Genomic DNA, 21,806 nt, shown 5'->3' with positions numbered 1-21,806 from the left:
GCCAGCTTTGCCACTTGCTCTAAGGGTAACTGTGGACAACTTATTGAACCTCCCTATGATTTAGTTCCTTTATCTATAAAACGGAGGGGAAGTAGTATCTACCTCATCAATCAGTTATAAAAAGAGACTAAAAACTAACAAACCCTGGAGTTCTAAGCATCAGAGTTACCCAAAACTAAGATCATTATCAACTAAAAAGGAGGCTGCCAGGTCAGGGGAGGCAGAGGACACCTCGTTTTTAAGTTCGTACCCATCTGAAAGTTAAAATAATTTAATTTTTATCCAGACAGGTATTTTTAAAAATATAAGATTATTCTGATTAAACACTCAAAACAACTTTTCCACACCCATTTGTTTTAAAATCAATTACTTTGACTTTAAAATAAATAAGTTTCTTCTCTTTTTCTTCTAAGCACACCTGATTTCCTCAGTTCTGTTTTGTTAACAGAGGTAGTTTCCTCTATTAGCTGTTGGTAATTCTTTTAAATATTGAAGATTAAAACCTAACACCAGTTTTTATGGGTAATTGAGCCCCAGTGCTAAGTCAAACTCTCTGAGGCAGACACTGCCCTGAGACCTGCAAAGGACAGAGGAAGCCAATCTCTTTTTCAGAAGTGGGGTTGTGGAGTATGCTTAGTCAGAGAATCTCATGATAAAAGGCTTAGGCAAACCGATTCAGAAAGTTTGCAGGTAACATCACTGATTCCAAAGCTCTAAATGCAGTTTGGGAAAGTGAATACTACATCTTTGAAATCCCAATGAACAGTACAGATATACACATTGTATCTCAACTCTAAAAGTCAATGTTCTGTCATGGAGCAGTCCTGGCAAGTTTTACATGAATAATTACTTATAAGCATGAATTAATTTAAAAACATGAAATTATTTTAAAGAACAAAGTGAAGGGAAAAAGTATTTTCATATAATTCAAGTAAGATTTTGACTGCATAAAAATAGAAAACTGCTGAAACTTTTCCCCTTTCAATCTAGGAGCACTGTTATTTTGTGTTTAAGTACTTAGAAACTTTTTTTTTGAATCTATTTAAAACTTCTCAAAGGGCAAGAAAGTTTTTCTACTTAAAGTCATTTTGGCCACAAAACTCAAATTTTGTTTTCAAAAAAGAAATGCACAAGGTCATAAAATAACTCTCATAGGAACTCAGGTCACTTAAATATGAAGAATAAAACAAAACTTTCCACAGTTAACTATGGTAAATATTCCTGGGTCCTGCAAAAGCCATAAGATTCCACTTTATGTGATCATCTTGAGTCCTGTACCAGACATGTCAGAGTTCCATCTCCAGCAGGTCATTGAGACTGACACGTGTTTGCCCTTCTGCATCCCTGGGTTCTGTGGTAGCATCAGCCACTCGATCGCCAGATTGAAAACTTTCTTACAGCCTGACTCCTCCCTCTCCATGGCCCTGTCATTAACTCTTCTGCCAAACCCTATTGATTCCATCTCCTTAATCTACTTAACATTCGGATCCTCTACAGCATCTCTAGAAGGCACTGTCTAGACTAATTAAAACATCCTACCTGCGCCAATCACCCATCTCATCACCCACGTCTAATCAGGACTGTGACAAATCCTCCTCGGAGTGCCCGTCCCCAGACCCAATCAGTGGTTTTCAATATGACCTAAAGCAGGAGTCAGCAGACATTCACGCTCTCATCTCTCTCACCTTTTACAGAAAATAGTTCTATAAACTATTGGTAACCCTGCCACTGTGGTACAAAAGCAGTCACAGACTATATATAAACAAACAAGCATGGCCACGCTCCAATAACACGGCTCTACAAAAGCAGCAGTGGCTTAATACTCAGAATACACCAAGAACTCAAAAATCCTAACCCCCCAAATAACCCAATCAATAAATGGACAAAAGAACTGAATATAAAACTTCTTAAAAGAAGAAACAAAAATGGCCAAATATATATATGAAAAAATGTTCACATCTCTAGCAATTGGGGAAAATGCAAATAAATCTACACTGAGATTTCATCTCACTCCACGCAGAATGGCAATGATCAAAAATTACAAACAACGATAATGTTGGCAAGGTTGTGGGAAGAAAGGAGCAAACACACTTGAACGTTGTTGGCGGGACTACAGGATAGGACACCCATTCTGGAAAGATTTCTCAAAACGCTAGGGATGGATTTATGACCCAGTTATCCCACTCCTGAGTATTTTCCCAAAAGATATAATTGGGCATTGTATAGCTATAAAGTCACCTCAGTATTTGTAGCAGCACAATTCACAATAATAAATGATGGAATGAACCCAGATGGCTGTCATAGATGAATGGATTAAGAAATTGTGGAGTGTGTGTGTGTATTTTATATGTGTGTATTTTATTTACATATATATACATTTATATGTATATATAATGGAGTTCTACTCACCATCAAAAATAATGAAATGTGGCATTGCTGATAAATGAATGATGGAAATGGAGAATAGTGTGCTAAGTGAAATTAGACAAGCTCAGAAACTCGAAAGTCAAATGTTTCTCTCACATGTGGAAGCTAGAATAAAATAAAGGAAGGGGGGAGATAAGGATAGGATAACATAAAGAACAACTTAAGCATCTATTAAAGAAAATAAAAGGAAGTCTGGTAGCATAGAGGAAGGACAACGGGAGAGGGCAGGGAACTGGGGAGGGAGAGGGAAGGGTCAGCAACTGAAATCGATTCCAGGCATGGATGAGGTTGTCAGGGTGAACCCAACTGCTCTGTATAACTATAAAGCTCTAATCAAAAAAAAAAAAAAAAAAAATAGGCAGTGGACTGAACCAGAGTTTATTGGCCCACAGAGGTGAAAGTGAGTCATGTGCACATTTCCTCCTCTTAGCATGTATTGTCCCACCTGGGCCCATCGTTTCAAGGTCATTTCCAAGGACACCTCCTCTACAAAGCTCTCCTTGATAAACACTACGGGAAACATCATTTCCTTCCTCTGAACACCCTCGCTCTGTTCCTCTCTGCTTGTACCACAGGTATTATTTTCTGTCCTCATGCTAAGAATGCTTATCTCATATTAGACTAGATATTCCTCCTTCAAATGCTAGATCCATGTCTTTTTTTTTCTTCTATCTATTTCCTTAGCCTTGGATTTGAAGATAGTCAATAGTATTTGTGGAACAAATGAATGATCAAGGAATGAATAAATCACTCCAAGTCTCAACAAGAAGCAAAAGCTACCCGTAGCCATAAATCAAAGCAACAGAAGTCCTTTCCGTCTCCTTGTGTTATTCTCCCCCATCCAATATTTTCATTATCACTACCAGCATAAACTTCAATAAAAATTATAATCATCCAAACTATTAGTAGTTAGTGTCTGAAAGCTTAAATAAAGTCTAATGAAACTGAAGCTTGGAAGGATTACACACAAAAAAAACACCTGAAAAGTCTGTTGTCTGTCACATCTTCACCTCAACTACATCAGAGATAAGTAGCACCACAAACCAAGGCCAAGGAGTCACCCTTTAACAGTCCCTAGGCACACACAGGCAATTAACCAGTTTAAAATATCCAGCCACATGTACTTGTAAAATAAATTATGATAAAATCACAGTAGAAAATGATCACATAAATTTTAGCCACTTTGGAGAGAGGAGAAGGGAGCTAGTTGGGGGACTATTTTAAAAATCAAATATTATTTGATAAATTTTCCTCATAATGGCATATGATTCCATTTACTGAATGTGAACTTCTTCCTGAGGTCAGGTAGAAGCAGGGTCAGTAAAGACTGCCTAGCTGGAAGGTGGCTTCCCATGTTCTGGAAAGTTCCAGCCCAAGTGCTGAAGCCACATCTGGCAGGGAGGGCAGCCCAGGAGAGAAGAGGGGCAGAGAGTGGGCTTGCACCAGCTGCAGCTCCCTGTGGGACCATGGGGCTTCACCTGCTCCTGCACCATCTCTTTATTTGGGAAATGATATGGTTAATTAAAAGAAAATTCCCCTCCAGTGCTAAAATGATAATTCAGCTTATCTCTGAAACACCAGCACTTTGAAAGCTGACAAATATTTAGTGCATAAGGAGTGTTCATTAAATCAATGGAGAAATAAATCTTTTCTTTTTTTTTAAATTCCTTATACTTGTTGTGACACAGGTAGAATGCCAGATACACCAAACACAAAGCTGTTGAGCAAAGCATGTATCCAGAGGGTTGGACTTCCACCTCAGTCCGTGCCCCTAGCCACAGCAGCTAGTACCATATTTTAACCTATAGGTGCTTAATACATGTTTACTAAGAGAGCAAGATTCAAGGGCAGACAGTCTGGGTTAGAAACACGTACAAAGCAATGACAAAGGAGACAACCCAGGGACAATCAACCTAGACTGAGATGATCACCGACTCCTCCACCAACACCCCTTTTTTTATATCACATGCTGCTTCTTTCCTCATTCCTACACGGCCACGACTGTGCTCACTCAAACCTCAGCACCAAGACATCACCAAGGAAAAAACCAGCATCACTCATTTCCCCCTTCATTGCTAAGTACAGTGTACACTATCCTAGAAGAACAAGAAGAGGGTGTCACATATTTCAGTGACAGCTAATGATTTAAATCTTTTCATTAAAAAAGAAAGAATGATGGGCGGGGGGGGGTGTGTCGTGGCTCAGTGGTAGAGCGTTGGCCTAGCACACGTGAGGGACTGGGTTCGATCCCCAGCACCACATAAAAATAAATAATAAAATTGAGGTACTGTGTCTGTTACGCCACCTACAATTCCCCTCAGTGCTTGAAAAGGATTCTGCTGAGTAATAAAGGTGTTTGCAAAGTCTCATCGTGTTGGGAATTGGGTGGCGGACTTTTCTTCCTTGCTTGCTTAATATGTGTAGGTTTACTATAAATATTTTATGTGTTTTCCCTGAAAACAGGGTCTTAACAGAACCAGCGTTAACACATAAAAAACAGACTTCTAATGGAACAGTGATTTCAGATTTAGACATTTGTAATGAAACTTTGAGTAACCAAGAATGTTATGAGAAAAATACAAAAATAGATTCTAGCTGCCGATGCCCTGTTGACTACTCTCAGATGACCTGAAGTATGTAGGCAAATAACTCCGACCCCATCAGGAATGATTAACAGGAACAGAAGAATAAAGAAAATAGAGTTCCTACAGTTAAAACACCTTATGCAATGCTTATTTAATTAATGGAAAGTCGTGACAGCCTTACAGAGGAATGCCTCTTAAGCCCCTGGATTTAGACCCTCCTTTATCTCCCACAGGATATTTAGATGTAAAATTAGGACATGTTATAATCTGGTTTGAAAGTATACATACAAGAGTGCAAGATATTCCATTTCTTAAAGATTAGGATTTACTAAATGCTGTAAATATTATGGGCCACCTATTCCCCAGAGAAAAAGTTACTCATGATAAGTCACACAGTAGAAGATGATGTCATATCATTGTTAGCTTAAAACTGTCCTGGCACTTATTAACCACAGCAGTAGCCACACAACTGACATTTACGCAACCCTGCTGAACTTGCTTTAACCTTTATGATTAGTTAAGCAATATTAATATGCCTTATTGTTTAGTTATAGGTTACCACGAGTAAGCAATTACTAAAATAATTAGAATACTTCATTGCCTGCTCTAGTAATGATTATACAAGATATTTTGTTATTTTTCCTCGTGATCTTTTTCTGTTCTGGAAAAACATGTGTAACTGTCAACCTTTAATGTATAAAAAGCTGGCTGGGAGAAATAAAAATTTAGAACTTAGCATCCATTCCTTGAGTTTGTGTTGCTTTGTTCTCCACCTCACCGATGCCTACTCCATCACCTGTGACCTCTACAAGCCTGCTAGGGCTGGACCCCGGTATGTGTCCATCTGCAACTCAGATTTGAAAAAAAGAAAGAAAGAAAAAGAGTGAATGAAACAGTATAGAAAAAGGAGCCATGATGTGTCCTGGTTTTCTTTCATGCTAATGTGATGAAAATGTGGTCCACTGGTAATGACAGTTCTCTGTGTCTGCACACTCCACCTGTCATCACGGCCAGGGAGGAGGAGCCTGTTAAATAAATCTACCACTAAAATTAAAGACATCATATTGGAAGGTTTTGCTTTCTGGTTTTTATCTACATAAACTGGTAAGACAAAACAAAAGGCAGGCATACATGTACACAGTAACTTGAATTATGAGAGGTATGAAATATTTCCTAGAAAACAAATACGATAGCTCTAATCACTTTCAGAATAATAGACACAATCGTGCTTCAATAACAATAACAAAAGCTGGGTGAGGTGGCACACACCAGTAACCCAGCGACTTGGGAGGCAGAGGCAGCAGGATCTCAAGGGCAGCCTTAGCAACTCTGAGGCTATAAGCAACTTATCCAGTCTTTGCCTCAAAATAAAAAATAAAAAGGGCTGTGATGTAGCTCAATGGTAAAGCACCTTGGGTTCAATTCCCAGTACCAAATACTAATAACAACAACAACAACAAAAATCAGAAAAGTAATCTTTTAACAAATAATTCCCGAGGTTCCCCCCTAAAACATGACCTTGCACAACTTACTGAGGTACATGATTCTAAAGTGTAGATCATGCCAACATTCAGGTTGTTCTGAAAACACACATCCTGAGGTTTGTTCGGTCTTGGTTGCAGCACTGGTATGATACAAGTGAGAATTCTGTGGGGAGCTGCACATCTTTCCTATAATGTTACGGTCAATGCCCAGATCACATTTTGTGCTCCAGAGAAAAAACTGGCTCCCTGATCTCAATTTTTCAGTAAAATAATGGCTCAGTGGAAGCCTAAGGAAACAAACATCAGTTGACATAAGAAAGATCAGGAGCAATAGCATCGTATTCATAGTTTCTATTTGAAATTCAATTTTTAATAATTTTTAAATCCTTCCAGATTCAAAGGTCCAAATGTTTTCTGTCTTTAGAATTCATTTTAATTTTCCAATGACAAAAGAAAAATAAGCTTGAAAAACAGTTTGAAGTACTCTACATATTTCTCCTTTCTAAGGTCTGTTTCTCCTTGTGAAGCAACTCACTATTACCCACTATTTATGGATGCCTTGCTATGGTGCCCCGAAAAGATATAAATCTGGCACGGTCCCTAGCTTCATGGTACGGCACAAGAAGTGACCAAATTCAGCTGTATAGGACCAGTGATAAGGCACAGTGTGTACAGGAGGGATTGGTGCAATTAGATTGCTCCTCCATTTTTAGCTACTGTTATATTTATCTCAGATCAACCTCCTCCAGAACAACCACCTAGAAAATGACTGAAATAATGACTTCGCTTTAGATTTGTTCTAATTATATATATATCAGCATTCACAGGGTAGCACTGATACCATTCTACCTTTCTTTGGTACTAGAGATTGAACCCAGAGGCACTGAACCCCTGAGCCACGCCCCCAGCTAAACTGCTTAGAACCTCACTAAATTGTTGGCTTTGAACTTCCAGTCCTCCTGCCTCAGCCTCCAGAGCCTCTGGGATTACAGGTGGGTGCCACCGTGCCCAGCCTATTCTGTTCTTTTTAAGTTTAGTTTTTCTTACATTGTCTTCAGTTGTCAATAACCAATTCCTTCATCTTATCTCAAAGGTTTAATCACGTTTAAACAGATACATCAACGAACCGGAAAGTTTCTACATACCAAAATCTTTAAGTAGATGCTTTCATAAAAGAAAACACTCCTTTGTCATGAGTCCAATAACTACCACCAAATAGGTCTTCTAAGTATCACATATATCGTGAGTCTTTAAAACGGAGCACATTTGCGTTCTGAGGAATTGAGCTGTACACATAGATGCCACTGAAATTCTGCCCTGTCCCAAATTCAGACTCAAGCAACTGCACTGACATATTTCTACTAGTCTTCTTCAAAATAATTTTCTTAGTTTAAAAGAAATTTTCTCAAGTCTATAAGAATAAAAGGGTCAACATTTTTAATAAATGACCTTATCTGACACTCAAAACTCTAGAAGAATGATTCCACCTCATGCTTAGGTTAGGGACTGGGATGTTCCTGGCCTCTGTTCCACTGTGTGCAGCACAGCAAACACTATGTGAGAATATTCAGTGTGTATCAAATTTACTCCCAAGAACACCACGTTTTGTTACATTTTAGTTTATGTACTGTCCCTCGGAAAAAAACGGGAAACAACAAACACACTGGTCCCCATAGGAAAATTAAAGCTGATCATCTGTCTTCAATGTGACTAGAGTAAAAGAAATACATGCTTTATAATGCAATTCTACAAGCAGCACAAAGCATCTTATTATAAATCTCTTCCAAAGAGATAAAGGTGTTATAAAACCATTCTGGGATAATGTCTCTCCCTGAGGGAATCTGCGAGCTTCCAAGTAACAATATTTGTCCTCCAGATTTTCAATACTTTGTTTGAAAAAGAACACATTCATCCTTTAAAAGTCACTAAATGCATTGTATATATCACCATGGCTCTAATCAGGTATCACCAAGCCACATAAATTACAAAGAAAAAGAAATACAACGTGGTGCACGCGGGCGCGCCGCGCAGCGCGCACACACACACACACACACACACACACAGAACTTTAAGTAACGTTTGTAAAAAAATGTTAGCTGCACTTTCCTAGGTGGGGAATCCTCAGTTTTAATTTTCTTTTGAAAAGAGTCCAAAACCTTGACTACTATTTATTTTTATCTAAATTAATACAATAAAACTTACTCTGCAGAGTAAGTTTTTTTTAAAAGATCCAGACTCTAATTTTAATGTTATAAAATTCAATTCAGAATATACATTGTAATGAAAAACAATATTCTAAAATTGTTTCTAAACTAATTCACAAATGCTAGCTAAATGCGGACAAAGGACTCTTATGGGGTATTAGAAATGTTCTAAAATTGAATAGTAATAATGATTACACAACTCTTAAGTATATTTAAAAAGCACTGAATTTTACACTTAAAATAAGTATGTCATGATATAAAATTATTTTAAAAGGCCTTTGTCAACAAATAATTACATAAATCTGTGTATCTTTATATAGTAGTGACTTAAGCTTCCACAAAACTAATTATCACAATTGAACCATCCCTTTAAATAATCACATGAAAAACAGGTCTTTGTTTGCTTAAAATGAACATATTCTGAAGTTTGAACCCTGACCAGGAGATTAGCAATTTTTTAATAGAAGAGACAATAATTTAATTTATAAAGAGGTGCATTCATCTCTTCTGGGCCCAGTACATGATACCTACAATGTTCAACTATATTAACACGCTGCTTTCTTAAAAGAGTGTTGTTCTAAAAAATAAGAGGAAAAAAAAATCCCTGAAACGAGAGCAATTGCCGGGTCCTCTGTGCCCTCCTGGCTACTTGCTCCTGTGCCCTCGATGAGTCACAGGACGCAGATTTCTGGGTGACGGTGGAGAAAACCTTACTGAATCCTTCTGGACGTGGGCTGAGCTGAGCTGGTCCGTGGTCTTTCCAGCTGGCAGTCTGTTCTCAGAGGTGTGAGACATTGCGTCTGTCTGGCTCATGGAACAATCTCAAAACTAAGAGTACCTCAAGGAGGCCGGCCTTCTGTTAAAATGCTGCTGTTGTTTCTGTCCAGCTGGATTAAAATCGCATCTAGATGCACAAACCCAACTGCCAGCAGGCTCCAGATCACAGGGTGACATGGTTCTCATTAGAAAGAAAACTGGCCTCACTTCACCAGTTTTCCAAGGCTAAAGTGTGGATGGGCAGAGAGGTAAGAGAGAGGAAAGGATTCTTCCTAAAACCCATGAGGGGCCGAGGAATCGGAATCACTGTTGGCTCACATGTGGAAGCTTTCCCAGGGTGAATCTGCTTTGTAGTCGAAATCCAAATGTACATTTGGCAACTTCAAGCTCACTGATAAAGTTATTGGAAAGCTATGATATTGAAACCAAAATATACTCAATATTAATCGAAGCAGTTATATGATGAGATTTTTATTTATTCTTATTAGGGAAAAATACATAACAACAGAGAAGGTAGAACAATTCCAGCACACAAGCTCATCCCACCGTGTCTCCCAGGTCCACCGTGCCTCAGCACACCTGGCCAGAGAAGGTAGACACAAGCAGAATGTAGCTTTTTGTTTAGGAGACAGCAGGGAAATTCTAAAGATGCAAGTATTAGAGATTCTTTCCAAGTTTTTAGGTGCTGATGGCACGGGAACTTCATTATTTCTATTTTTATTTTCAAATTTATGTCTCTTATTTACATCGTCATATTTTAAAAAGTACTTTTAGTTGCAGATGAAAATAAGAGTATTGTTCCTTTTTTCAAAATAAAAGATATAAAAGTCTAAGTTGAAGAGTAAATACAAGGGAATTTTAAATGTGTGATCAGTAACCAAAAAAAAAAAAAAATGAAAAAGCAAAGAACGTGAGAAAGAAGTGACAACTAATGAATCATGACACTTGATGATATATTTTAAAAATGTAGAAGCAGCTAAGAGAAGTCAGCAAATACTCCAAATTAGCCAGGACAGTGGAATACACAAAAACAATATGTATGGGCTAGAGTGATAGCTTGTGTTAAACCATGCTTTGAATGAACAAGGTCCTGGGTCCAATTCCCAGCACCAAAATAACAAAAAGATTGACACATTGGGAAGGTTCTTCTTTCACTACAACACGGGCTTTCTTAAATTACACTTGTGTTTATAACTCTACATGATCTTTTTTCTGGTAATCAGAATCTGTTGAGCCACCTTCTTATTAGAAAAGTTCAACATGACCTTTACTTCAAGACTAAAACATGAGTTTCACAAAAACGTTAGCCGATCATGTTTTCTCATTAGTGTTGTTTATAGCAACTAATTTGGAATTTTTTGTTTTATTATTTATTTATTTTTTCTTGTGCTGGGATTGAACCCACAGCCTTGTGTATGCTAGGAAGGCACTCTGTCACTGAGTCCTCTTTATTTTTATTTGAGATAGGGTTTCACTAAGTTACCCAGGATAGCCTCAAACTGTGATCCTCCTGCCTCAGCCTCCCACACTGCTGGAATTACAGGTGTGCACCACATCACCAAGCATAAAGTCCTCAACTTTAAACAAATTACACATTATGTCAGACTATGGTTTTAAAACAATGAGCAAAATCTACCTTTTTAAAACAATGGCTCCTTGTCAACTGGATAATTTAATGTATAATGTATAGATATAAATCTCAATCTTTTAAAAAAAAATAATTTAAAATTGACGGAAAAGTCCACAGGGTATCTCTCTTACCATTCAGTGAACAGGATGACCAGATCATCTTGACTGGCGTAATGTTCCATGACTTCTTTCATTAATCTCACTTTCTGGCCCCCTCCAATACTATTAATTCCATCTCCCCCTCTCCACTCTTCTCCTTCACCAAGGACCTATCAAAGAAATCAACATTTCAACCCTGAGCAAACAAATTAAATTATGGCAGCACCGTAGAAACTTAAAATCATTGCCAACTTTACAGTACTACCCCATAAACACTCTCCACATGTCACATTAATCATGATGACAGAAAGAAGAAAGCTTAGTGCCTAGATCATTCATCATAATTCTTCAATATATTCGCCCCAAAATGCTATTCCAATGTTATCATTTCCAAAGTTAAGTCTGCTGCATGCAGGTGGACTGAGAAAATATTTCTTGTATTTTATTACTCTTTGTGTAGCCTAAAATGAAAGAGAAAATGAAAAGATTTTCCATATCACTTTTTTCAATCTGGTAGGAAATCTGTAAGATCAAGACTGAAATCCCCTAAAGCCCAGTGGCTCCTGGACTGGGCCTGAACAATTTTCCTACTGAACCAAAATGGATGATAGTTCAGGGAAATGCAGAGAGCATCAAGTAACGGGGCACTTTACTTACTTTTTAAATCTTAAAATGACATGTTCCTGTTAAGAATTTATCAGTGCGAGAAACTGCCTGCACACAATTAGCTGGAGCTACCCCTGTACCCTTGGCCTCCACTATACACCTGTACCCTTGAGCTACAACCGGTACCCTTGACCTCCACTGTGCCCATGAGTCTCCACAGGGCCTCCTGAATTGAAACAACTGCTGACCACCCCTGGCTCTGAGGCAGCAGGAGCATAAGAGTGTCCCTCCTCCTCACACACATATATCTTTTACCATTATTTCTTCAAAACAATGTCTGAAGGTGCTAAAATATTGATGCTGTAGGAGATGTAGGATACTAAGGGGGAACATTACTAAAAATACAGACAAAGAAAAAAAGTAAACTAAAAATAAATCAACACTGTGAGTTCCAACTGTACCTAACACAGAGCCAAATATAAATCTGGTTGGCAAAGCCAGTGGGGCTCCCAGCCTCAAATCTCTGAGAATTTTTTCGTCTTTCCCTGTAATGAGGCATGGTAGACAAATTCCACTCTCACCTCGTGTGGATCTGGATTCAAATCATTTCTAATCTAGCAGAATTACTGGTTTTTTACCCTGAGATTTGTTTCCAACCTTTCTGAAGGCTCTGATCCTGCAACAGCAGCTGGCCTAACCACCCTGAGCACTCACACAGTAGGCTATCAGGCAAGGCAGTGGGTGCCAGACCTCAGAGTGCACCAGAATCCCATGGACAGCTGGGGAAAGCACAGACTTCCGGAAGCCAGGCCCAGAATCTGTTAGACAGCCAGTCTGAGGTGACCTGAGAGTCTTCCTTTCTAACTAGTTCCCAGTTGATGAGGGTGCTGCGGTGTGAAGTCCACACTTTGAGAACCACTGCATTACATAATGGGAAGCCAACAGAAGGGTCATAAACTCCAGAGCCCGTCCAATGGGGCTGGAGTCTAAGACACCACAGGTTGTAGCTATGGACCCTGGGGCAGGCTCTCCTTGTGCATAAATAAATATGTACTTTTCATTGTTCATATAATGATTAAGAGGTACCATATGAAAAGTTCCTAGCCAGGTGCATTGCATATAAGAGTCCCAGGTCTGAACTCAAATGATCCTCCTAAAGGATTTCACAAATATTTTATCCTAATTCTTTGACATCAGTGCTTGCTACTATAATTCTCATCTCTCTTAACATACTTCTAACATATTTCCATTTATCCTTTATTAAGCACCTACTTGTTACCATCGGGTCTCCTTCCCTGCAAATGTCAGTCTCTTGAATAGCTGCTCTGCTTCAACATCTGCACCTTCTCCTCCAGAAGTTGCATAAGGAATATGACTTTTTTTTTTTTTGTATTACAGACAAATATGGCTCTGTTTCTTCCCAAGCCAAAGCAATCTTTCCCCTCTTTTTCTTTTTTTAATTTCCTACCTAGATACTTCCTCATTCTCTTCATCTTTGGAGAAAATATCTGGCTAGCATATCTTTGTATCAAATGAATGAATCAATAAAAATACTAAGACCCTCACCCCTCAGTTTAATAGTTCTATCAACTTCCTCAAGTCTCCTGTGATCATGTACGAGTGAAATGTCCCCTAGAGACATCTTCTAAACTTTGTAGTGTTCCCAAATTCCTCTAAAGCAGACGGACAAACAGCAACAAGATAGGAAAGTAACTCTTAGGGATGGAAAAGAAAGGTCTCTCCTCCACAGCCATGCTTCTGATTCCCTGTAAACAAACACACCTCTGTGGGCATCCCATAATAGGAAAAATGACTCCAAGTCAGTAAAGAACACTACTGTCTCATCTTTGAACGACACAGCAAATAAATAAATAATTATTTTTACACATAGATACACATTTACATATTATTTTTGTTTTGTAGAACGTGCTCACATCAAACATTAGCAAATATTAACCAATTATTGTCTGAGTGACAGAGTAGTAGTGTAAGGGCCAAAATACATATTTAAATATGCACAGAAACAGCAATTATACAAACAAATTTCATCTTTCTTGCTTGGATTACAGATTTTGTTGCTGCTGTCATGAAAAGTGTACTTTGGGCACATTTTCTACCACTTCTGTAAAGTAAAAAATATATACTATACCTTCACGGTATAATTGAAGTATTTGGCTGACTGCATAAACCGGTGAAATCCGTCACTTTCTTTTGTTGCTACAGTTATGACTAACAATTTATCTGCAAAGATAGAAGGACATAATGTACGGAAGTTTACCAAGAGTTTAAATGCTAACACTTTACAACTCAATATAGTGATTAGAAACCTCATTAACCCATGGGAATGTTCTTGTGTGTTAGTCTTACATAAGATGAAACAATGCGCTATTGAAAACCAGGCAATTCAAACTGGTTGCATTACTGTCAAATGACTAGCTCATCAATGACAGATTATGTTAATGGTAAGAAAAAGTTCATTGGTGTTGAAGGAAAAGCATGCCCTCAACAGAATATTTCAACATTAAGAGAAAGAAAAAAAAAACCTCCATAAAATGCACATTTTTAAAAATCTGTAAACTGTAAGACCCTTAGACACTATCTAATCACCCAGCTTCACTGTCACCTGTAAATCTTCCTAGCTTCATGACACACATCAGTGAGGTCCACCAGCAGATTACAGTTTGCTACCAACATGTGGCAAACAAAGAATAGATCTAATCATAAGACCGATCTAAATTCTTTAAAACGTGACAAATTGGAAGTTAGTATTTAAAAATGAAATCTTAATTTTTCCTTCTTACCCATGAATTCTTTACAGTCTCAAAAGTCACAACATTTATATCATTTCTTTATTGTTTTGTTTTTTCCTTAAAGGACTGGAACCAAGATTAGCACTGTTAATACTATCATTAGTAAATATGCAGTTTTTAGTTACAATCTTATAATAAAATTATTAATATCCATCTAATAGCTCTCCTTAGCAGAAGTAGGTAGGTTGAAGGAGTTACTTCTCAATACCTATGGAGCTTCTAACGTAACCCTAATGTCTTGCCAGTCCTGCAAGTCAGGAAAGGCAAGTTGGAAATGCATAAGAGAAATAAGTACATCAGCAAATGACAAATGGGCTGCAATGTTTGTTTTTGTTTTTTCCAGTCTGAAGATTGAGGAGGCTCCCTGGACTAAGAAAACCCAAGTAGCTGGATGTGATGGTGTATGCTCTGGAGGTGGAAGCAAGAGAAGCACAGGTTCAAGGTCATCATTAGCAACTTTGTGAGGTCCTGTCTTAAAAATTTTAAAAGATCAAAAGCACTAAGGAATGAGGATGTAGTTCAGTGTTAGAGTACCCCTGGTTCAAACCCTAGCACTACAAAGATTAAAAAAGAAAAAAAAAAAAAAAAAAGCAAAACTAACATCTCTTCAACATTCTAAGCAGTGAATAATAACATTTGATTCTCCCTGTCCATTAGGAAAATATTCAGAAACTCTTAAATGACCCCTAAAGCAATAGACAGTCACTGGTCAGTCATTAACATATATATTACTCAGTTAAAATAATTATGTAGGAACCAATGTAATTTTCCATCATTTGAAAATACTAAAACAGTACAACAAAAATAACTATAATATAAAAAAATAATAAATTCAAACATTCACTAGTCAAACAAATAAGAAAAGCATTTCAGTGAAAATAAATATCCATTCTTAGATGTCTTTCAAAAAAGAGGTTATCGCTTAAATAATTTTCAACATAGGAAATAAACATTCCAAGAAAAATAAAGTCATTTTCATGGTCAAAGCCTAAATACATATTTAAATATTTTTAAATTAACTTCTTTACAAAAAATCAAATTATCCTTTATAGAGTTCCTTACAAGCCTTAACAGATTAAAAGAATTTGACATGATACCAATTGTAATAATTTCAAACTAGGAAATACCAGATTTTGCAAGAGAAAAGCGCATTATTTTAAAAATGATAAAGCTCTCTGTAATAAAAAGACTATAATAGAGGTAACTTTCTTATTTAATTTTTTCTACATAAATCATTAAGAATTAACGAGAAGCTTAGATTTTTGATAGGACAGATTTTACCTTTATCATTTCCAGTATAAAATTAACAGCAAGAATTTCATCATCCTTAATAGGAAAAGTAATGTCATCCAGACCATGTGGTAATAAAAATGTCACCAAATTCAATGACTCAGAAGGCAAAGCTTAAAAAAACAAGGAGAATGACTGTGTCTAGCAATCCTGTGCCAAATAAGGACTCTTAGCATCTGAGCACTGCTGCTAATGACACAGTAAGGACCACGCAGGTGTGTTGAAGAAAGAAACGTCAATGACGCTGCATAGGAGCTGACCCTCGCCCGCAGTTCTGCACATCTTCACGTGAGAAATGACCTTACTCAATGGAAGAAGGTGCTGAGATGTTCCCTCCCATGTCCTATCAGGCAGTTCAGAGCCCACTGCCCTCACCTACCAAACATTCTTCTAAAAACAGAATTAACCTAAATTGAAACATGCTTAGGTCCCCTGATAATCAGCCACTGAAATTGACTACAAATAAAGGGGCAGACCATGATGAGTGACAGAAAAGAGACACCGTCAATGAAATCCAGAACATGAGAATTTCTACAGAATCATGGCCAAAGGGACAAAGGGAAGAGAAATTCACTTATAATTTGTAAGATGCATATCAGCTCATTATAAATCATGACTGTAACTGAGTCCTAACTTGAGAAAACTCAAGCATAACAAGGCATTTACGAGAAAATTAAGTGCTGATGGAATATTTACTGATATCCTGAAATTATTTATTTTTAATAGGCTGAAGGCATTTACGTTTTTTTTAAAAATCACATTCCGAGACACCTACTGAAGTATTTACCTAATGAAAAAGTATAGTATTTGTGATCTGTTCTTAAACTTATGGCAAGTAAGAGGCAATGAAGGAAGAAGACAAAGATTAAACAAGATGGGCTGTATGTGATAACTGCTGGAACTGGATCAGTTTTGTACATGTTTCCAAGTTCCTATGATTAAAAACAAAGAATTCAACTTCCATGTGAAGTTTGTAATCTTGCAATCATAAAAATGGAGAAAATCATGTAATGTGATTTTTAACTGTCTGAATCACCTAAGTAAAAAGAAAGATGAAATGCACAAATTGTTATAACAAACAAGATTATAATTCAAATAACTATAATTAATACCTTACCCAATTTCCCCTCAACAAAGTAAGATAAAGTAAGATGACGAAGGAGATGGTCTTCAGAGGAATACCCACCAACCTCTATGACCACTCATTTGTAAGAACAATAGCTGGGGAGAGCGGTGACTCACATGGTCTCTCTGACTCCCTCATGGTTGTGTTCTGCTGGGAACTCCCTGTGCAAAGGGGCAGGTCAGGATGGCCCAGTTGCTGTGGCGATGCCTGGCCCAAGGAGGCTCCATTAAAGGCACAGAGCTGTATCAGTCAGAACCTCCAGCTTAGGCGCCACCTCCCAGGGATAGAGAATTCTGAGCATAACAACATACCCCTAATGTCTTGCCAGTCCTGCATCCTTCAGACTGCCTGCTTGGCTGAAACTTTCCCATGCATACTCTTTTGATGAAACCTATGTAATAAACATGCTGTACTAGCTCTGAGTTTCTGCTCCTCCACCAGAGGTAATGTCCCACTGAACCAAGTAGTCAAAGCCTTATTACAGGAAACAATTCCCTGATTTGGACTGCCTCACAGCCTCCAGAGTGACAGTGGAATAGCTTTCAATTCAGATAACACTCAGAGAATATCCAAAGCCCTAGGCATAAAACACCATCTCCACTGTGCATGAGACCCCAGTCCTCAAGAAGGGTAAAAAAGACTAATGACATCCTCAAGAGTCGTCTAAGAAAACTCACTCAAGAATCCCACTACCCATGGCCTAAGGTGCTTCCCCTGGTCCTGCTCAGAATCAGGAACACACCAAAAACAGTCAGTCCATTTGAGTTCTCATATAGGAGACCATTCCTAAGGAATAATATTCTTAATGACTCATATCACAAAGTTGTCCAAGTTTCAAGCTTAAATCTGTAAATATCCCATATCTGAGCCAATCACTTCTCCACCTCTGTATAAGCCTGGGGATCTAGTTATGCCATACCTTCAAATTCCCCCAAATAAGACCCTATTGGAAAGGACCTTTTCCTGTAATCTTCTCTACCCCCCTCTGCATAAAAGTGCTGGGAGAGGAGAATGGATCCACCACTCTCGGGTTAAAGCCTGCCATCCTGAGTCGACTCCCAAGGAAACATCTTCTTCCCAAGGAACTGAGGAATGATACTCCTGCACTCTGACAGAAGACCTGAAATATCTCTTCTGTAGAGACAATAATGATAAGTAAACTTTTTTTTCCTCTTCATTACTGTAGACAGACCCACTGAAATTAACTTTTTTTCTAGATTGGGCCAAACAGCATGCCACCAGGTTACAAAAAGATAATTACTGGATATGTGGACTATTACCCCTTTCCAGCACTCGGACTGCCCTGGAGGGTATCCCCCTTACAAGGAAGGGACAAGATAAATTTACAATCCTTAATGTTAAAACAAATGGAAGAGAAACCCTCTTTGCAAACTGCTACTCATGCCAATGTTAATTTATGGCCTATAATGAAACTTTATCACAACCAGGTCACGGAAAAGTTTTCACTTTAGGGCAGACCAACCTTCAGAGCTCTACACCTGTTAAGTCACGTGCAGACCCATCCATTTCCCACTCTCCACCATCACCACCAACGTGTCAAAGGTATAGGACGGTTAGTATCAGATCTGGGACACATATTTGTGGCTTACACCCACCATTGGGCATCTAAACCAAGAAGCCCCAATCTATTAGGAACAACATAACCACACCTATGACAAATGGCCTAATGCTACTCGAGAATTAGGATGGACCCCAGAGTCACTATGGCAACAATTGTGATTTTATAAGCCAATGATTGGTTTAGGACTAACTGATTCTCTGGACCTGAAATTAGCTGGCCAGCACCCAATGGGACTCAATGGATGTATGTAATTAACTTATGGCCCTGGATTCCCGCAGGCTGGTTAGGAAGATATACTACGTGGTACCCCTGGATGCAAGGGAGATGGAGCCCAAATATAGAACAGCCAACGAATCTCCCCAATCTCAGACATACATGGGGATAATCTGTGTTTTGGTGGTATGATCATCTAGCTTCACTGTTTTATATTCCACATATTGGTTTAGAAGATATTGAAGGAGACCCTCAACAATTATGCTCAAACGGCCCTCCCTGACATTGAGGAAAGTATTTCTCTCCTTAACACGGAAGTAGCATTCATGAGGAAAGCCGTCTTACAAGCCCAGATGGCTCTGGATGTCCTCACTGCAGCCAAAGCAGTACTCATGCCATTATTAGAACTGAATGCTGTGTTCGCATCCCTGACAACTCTGGCAATGGGACTGACATCCTTGAAGATCTGCACCCTCAGCTGGAGGCCATGTCCCAGCCAGCCTTGTCATGGGGACAAATCCTTAGTTCTGGTTCTCTGGCTCCTCCTGGAGGAAGACACTGTTAACCCCTGTGGTCACCATCATGCTCACGGGTATGTTCCTATGCTGCGGCATTTATCATTGTATTAATCTCATTCCAGTTGTCATGACTTCTTGTTTTCTCTTACAGACCACCCATCTCTCAAATGACCCTCTAGCTTATTGCTTCTGAACCAGACTTTCACCACAGACCCCTCAACTGACCCGATTTCTAAAAGGGCGCTCCAAACTGCTTGCCCCCACACTACCCACTTTCAGCCCAAAGCAGCCAGAATGGTCGTCATCCCATTTCCTTACAGCAGCAAGGAATTCCTAAAATTAGGGAGGGAAATGAAGCAAGAGCAAAAGACAGGCAGTCAGTATAGACAGGTGATAGGATTGGATGGAGAAAATGGAGGCTGATTTGGGTCCAGGAAGTTGGAGACCGCCCCTGGGAGATTGGAATGTTCATGTCTCCAGAGCCCTTTGATTACCAAGATTACCTGCCTACACCCCTCCTCCCAAAAGGTGGTGAATAAAACAACTCCTGAGCAGACAGGGAGCTGCTAATCATGCCCCTGGGCTGCTGCTCCCTTCCTGCCCAGCACTCCACCTTGGCCTTCCAGCCCACCTGCTTGCCTCTGGCCACCCACTAGCATCTCCCAGTTGTATAAGCAAGAAGAGAGGAAATGAACAAGAGAAAGGAGAAGAATGCAGAAGGACAAAGGAAACCTAGGTGTGTAAAAAGAAACCGGACTTCCTCATCCCATGGATTCTGCCTTTGGTCCCCTTCTTCCTCCCAGGAATCTGTTTTAATTTCTTTAAATAAAACAACTCACTTTCTCCTCCTCGCTTGCCTCGGTGCTTCACTGGTGTTTGCACTGCAACACTTGAGGAAGCAGAAGGTAACTGCAGTAGCACACCACCCAGACCAGTTTTTTCTGTGTGTGTCTGTTTGTCTTTTCTCAATTTCCCATCATCCCTCATTCTATGTTTTCCTGAATTAACGGCCACAGCTACAATGAGGTTGCCCTAGTTGGCACACACAGTGACATGAGGCCCAGGCAGTTGGCACCCGAACAGGGACTGGACACAGTGAACTTTAATGATTAGATAAGAGATGCTCCTGAGGACATGTGTCAGATAAAGAAAGGTGAGGAGTGAAAGTTTTAGCTGGTATAAAAAATGGAATGGCTAGGATCAAAGAAAGGGGTCTCGATGTCGCAATGCTTAAGACTACGCTTTCTTAGCTTCTGGAGAGCGCTATATCTTAGGCTTGCATCTAAAATGTAAATTGCAGAAGCAATTAGTCAAACTGGTCTGACAGCCAAAAAATTGTTTTAAAAGGGTGTCACTTTTAAATTCAAGCTGCTGTAGCTGCCTATCTTGTCTGCTCTCACTCTACGGCCCTGCCTTCTTAACTAGTGTTCTCCCTAATTGGATGCAAAAGTAAAATCTGATCTGATAAAGACTATTAATTAAATTTGTTTAATATCTTGGTTTTTACAGTTAAAAAGCAGTAAAATTAGATTTAACATCGATGGGATCAATCTTCGTAAATGTTGTTTGTTAAAGGAGACACCCGATTAACTTGCAAAGTTCTAAACATCAACTGCTAAATACAAAATCAAGTATCCTCAACTTCTTAAATTCGCATAAGGTAGCATATTTAAATAGTAAATGTGTTTTCATAAATTGGTAAATGAAAAATGTTGAGATTGCTTTGTGTCTGTCTTTACTAAAACAAGCCTTACTAAGGGCTAAGATTCTATCAGCTGTAATTTTATATACAAAGAGTACAAAAGGTTTTAGTTAGGTTTCAACTAAAGTACCATAAAAAAAACAGTATTTCTTCTTATTAATGTGGAGTAATTTGTCTGAATTTAAAAACTCCATAAAGATTGTTTCTAAATGTAAATTTTAAAGGAAGGAAAGAGATGTGAGAAAGGTGTGTGAAGGGAAGGAGATATAAAAAGTTTGTGAAGGGAAAGAGATAAAGAAGGATTTTTTTTCTGTTTTTTTTTCCTCTTTATTAAATTTTATTGTTACAGACTGACATTTTGATTCATTGTACACAAATGGGGTACAGCTTTTCATTTCTATGGTTGTGCGTGATGTAGATTCACACCATTTGTGTAATCATATGTGTACACAGGGTAATGATGTCTGTCTCATTCCACCATCTTTCCTTCTTCCACCCCTTCCCCACCTCATTTTCCTCTACAAAATCAAAATATAATGTAATGCTGTATTAGCTCTGAGTCATTATCCTCCATCAGAGGGTAATGACCCACCTAGCCCCAGCTTTTTCTCTCTATGTGTGTCTGTTTGTCTTTCTCAATTCCCATCCCCCCCTCATCGTGGTGTTTTCCTGACTTAACAGCGTGGCTGAGAGATGGGGCCGCGTCAAATAGCTACCTTATCATCCTCTGGTTTCAATAAGACAAATGGCTTCC

At 38.7% G+C, this 21,806-nt stretch overlaps 1 protein-coding gene across 1 annotated transcript in view; it reads right to left on the bottom strand.

Annotated features, from left to right (window-relative positions):
* The window catches only part of Plod2 (procollagen-lysine,2-oxoglutarate 5-dioxygenase 2), a 92,737-nt gene that overhangs the window by 36,974 nt on the left and 33,957 nt on the right, over positions 1-21,806 (bottom strand). The window contains 2 exon segments of the mRNA XM_047564054.1: positions 11,239-11,375; positions 13,961-14,052. Coding sequence (XP_047420010.1) covers positions 11,239-11,375; positions 13,961-14,052 — 229 coding nt within the window.

The sequence above is a fragment of the Sciurus carolinensis genome, chromosome 9, assembly GCF_902686445.1.
Source record: "Sciurus carolinensis chromosome 9, mSciCar1.2, whole genome shotgun sequence".
NCBI lineage: Eukaryota > Metazoa > Chordata > Mammalia > Rodentia > Sciuridae > Sciurus > Sciurus carolinensis.
This window is presented reverse-complemented; position numbering and strand designations above follow the sequence as displayed.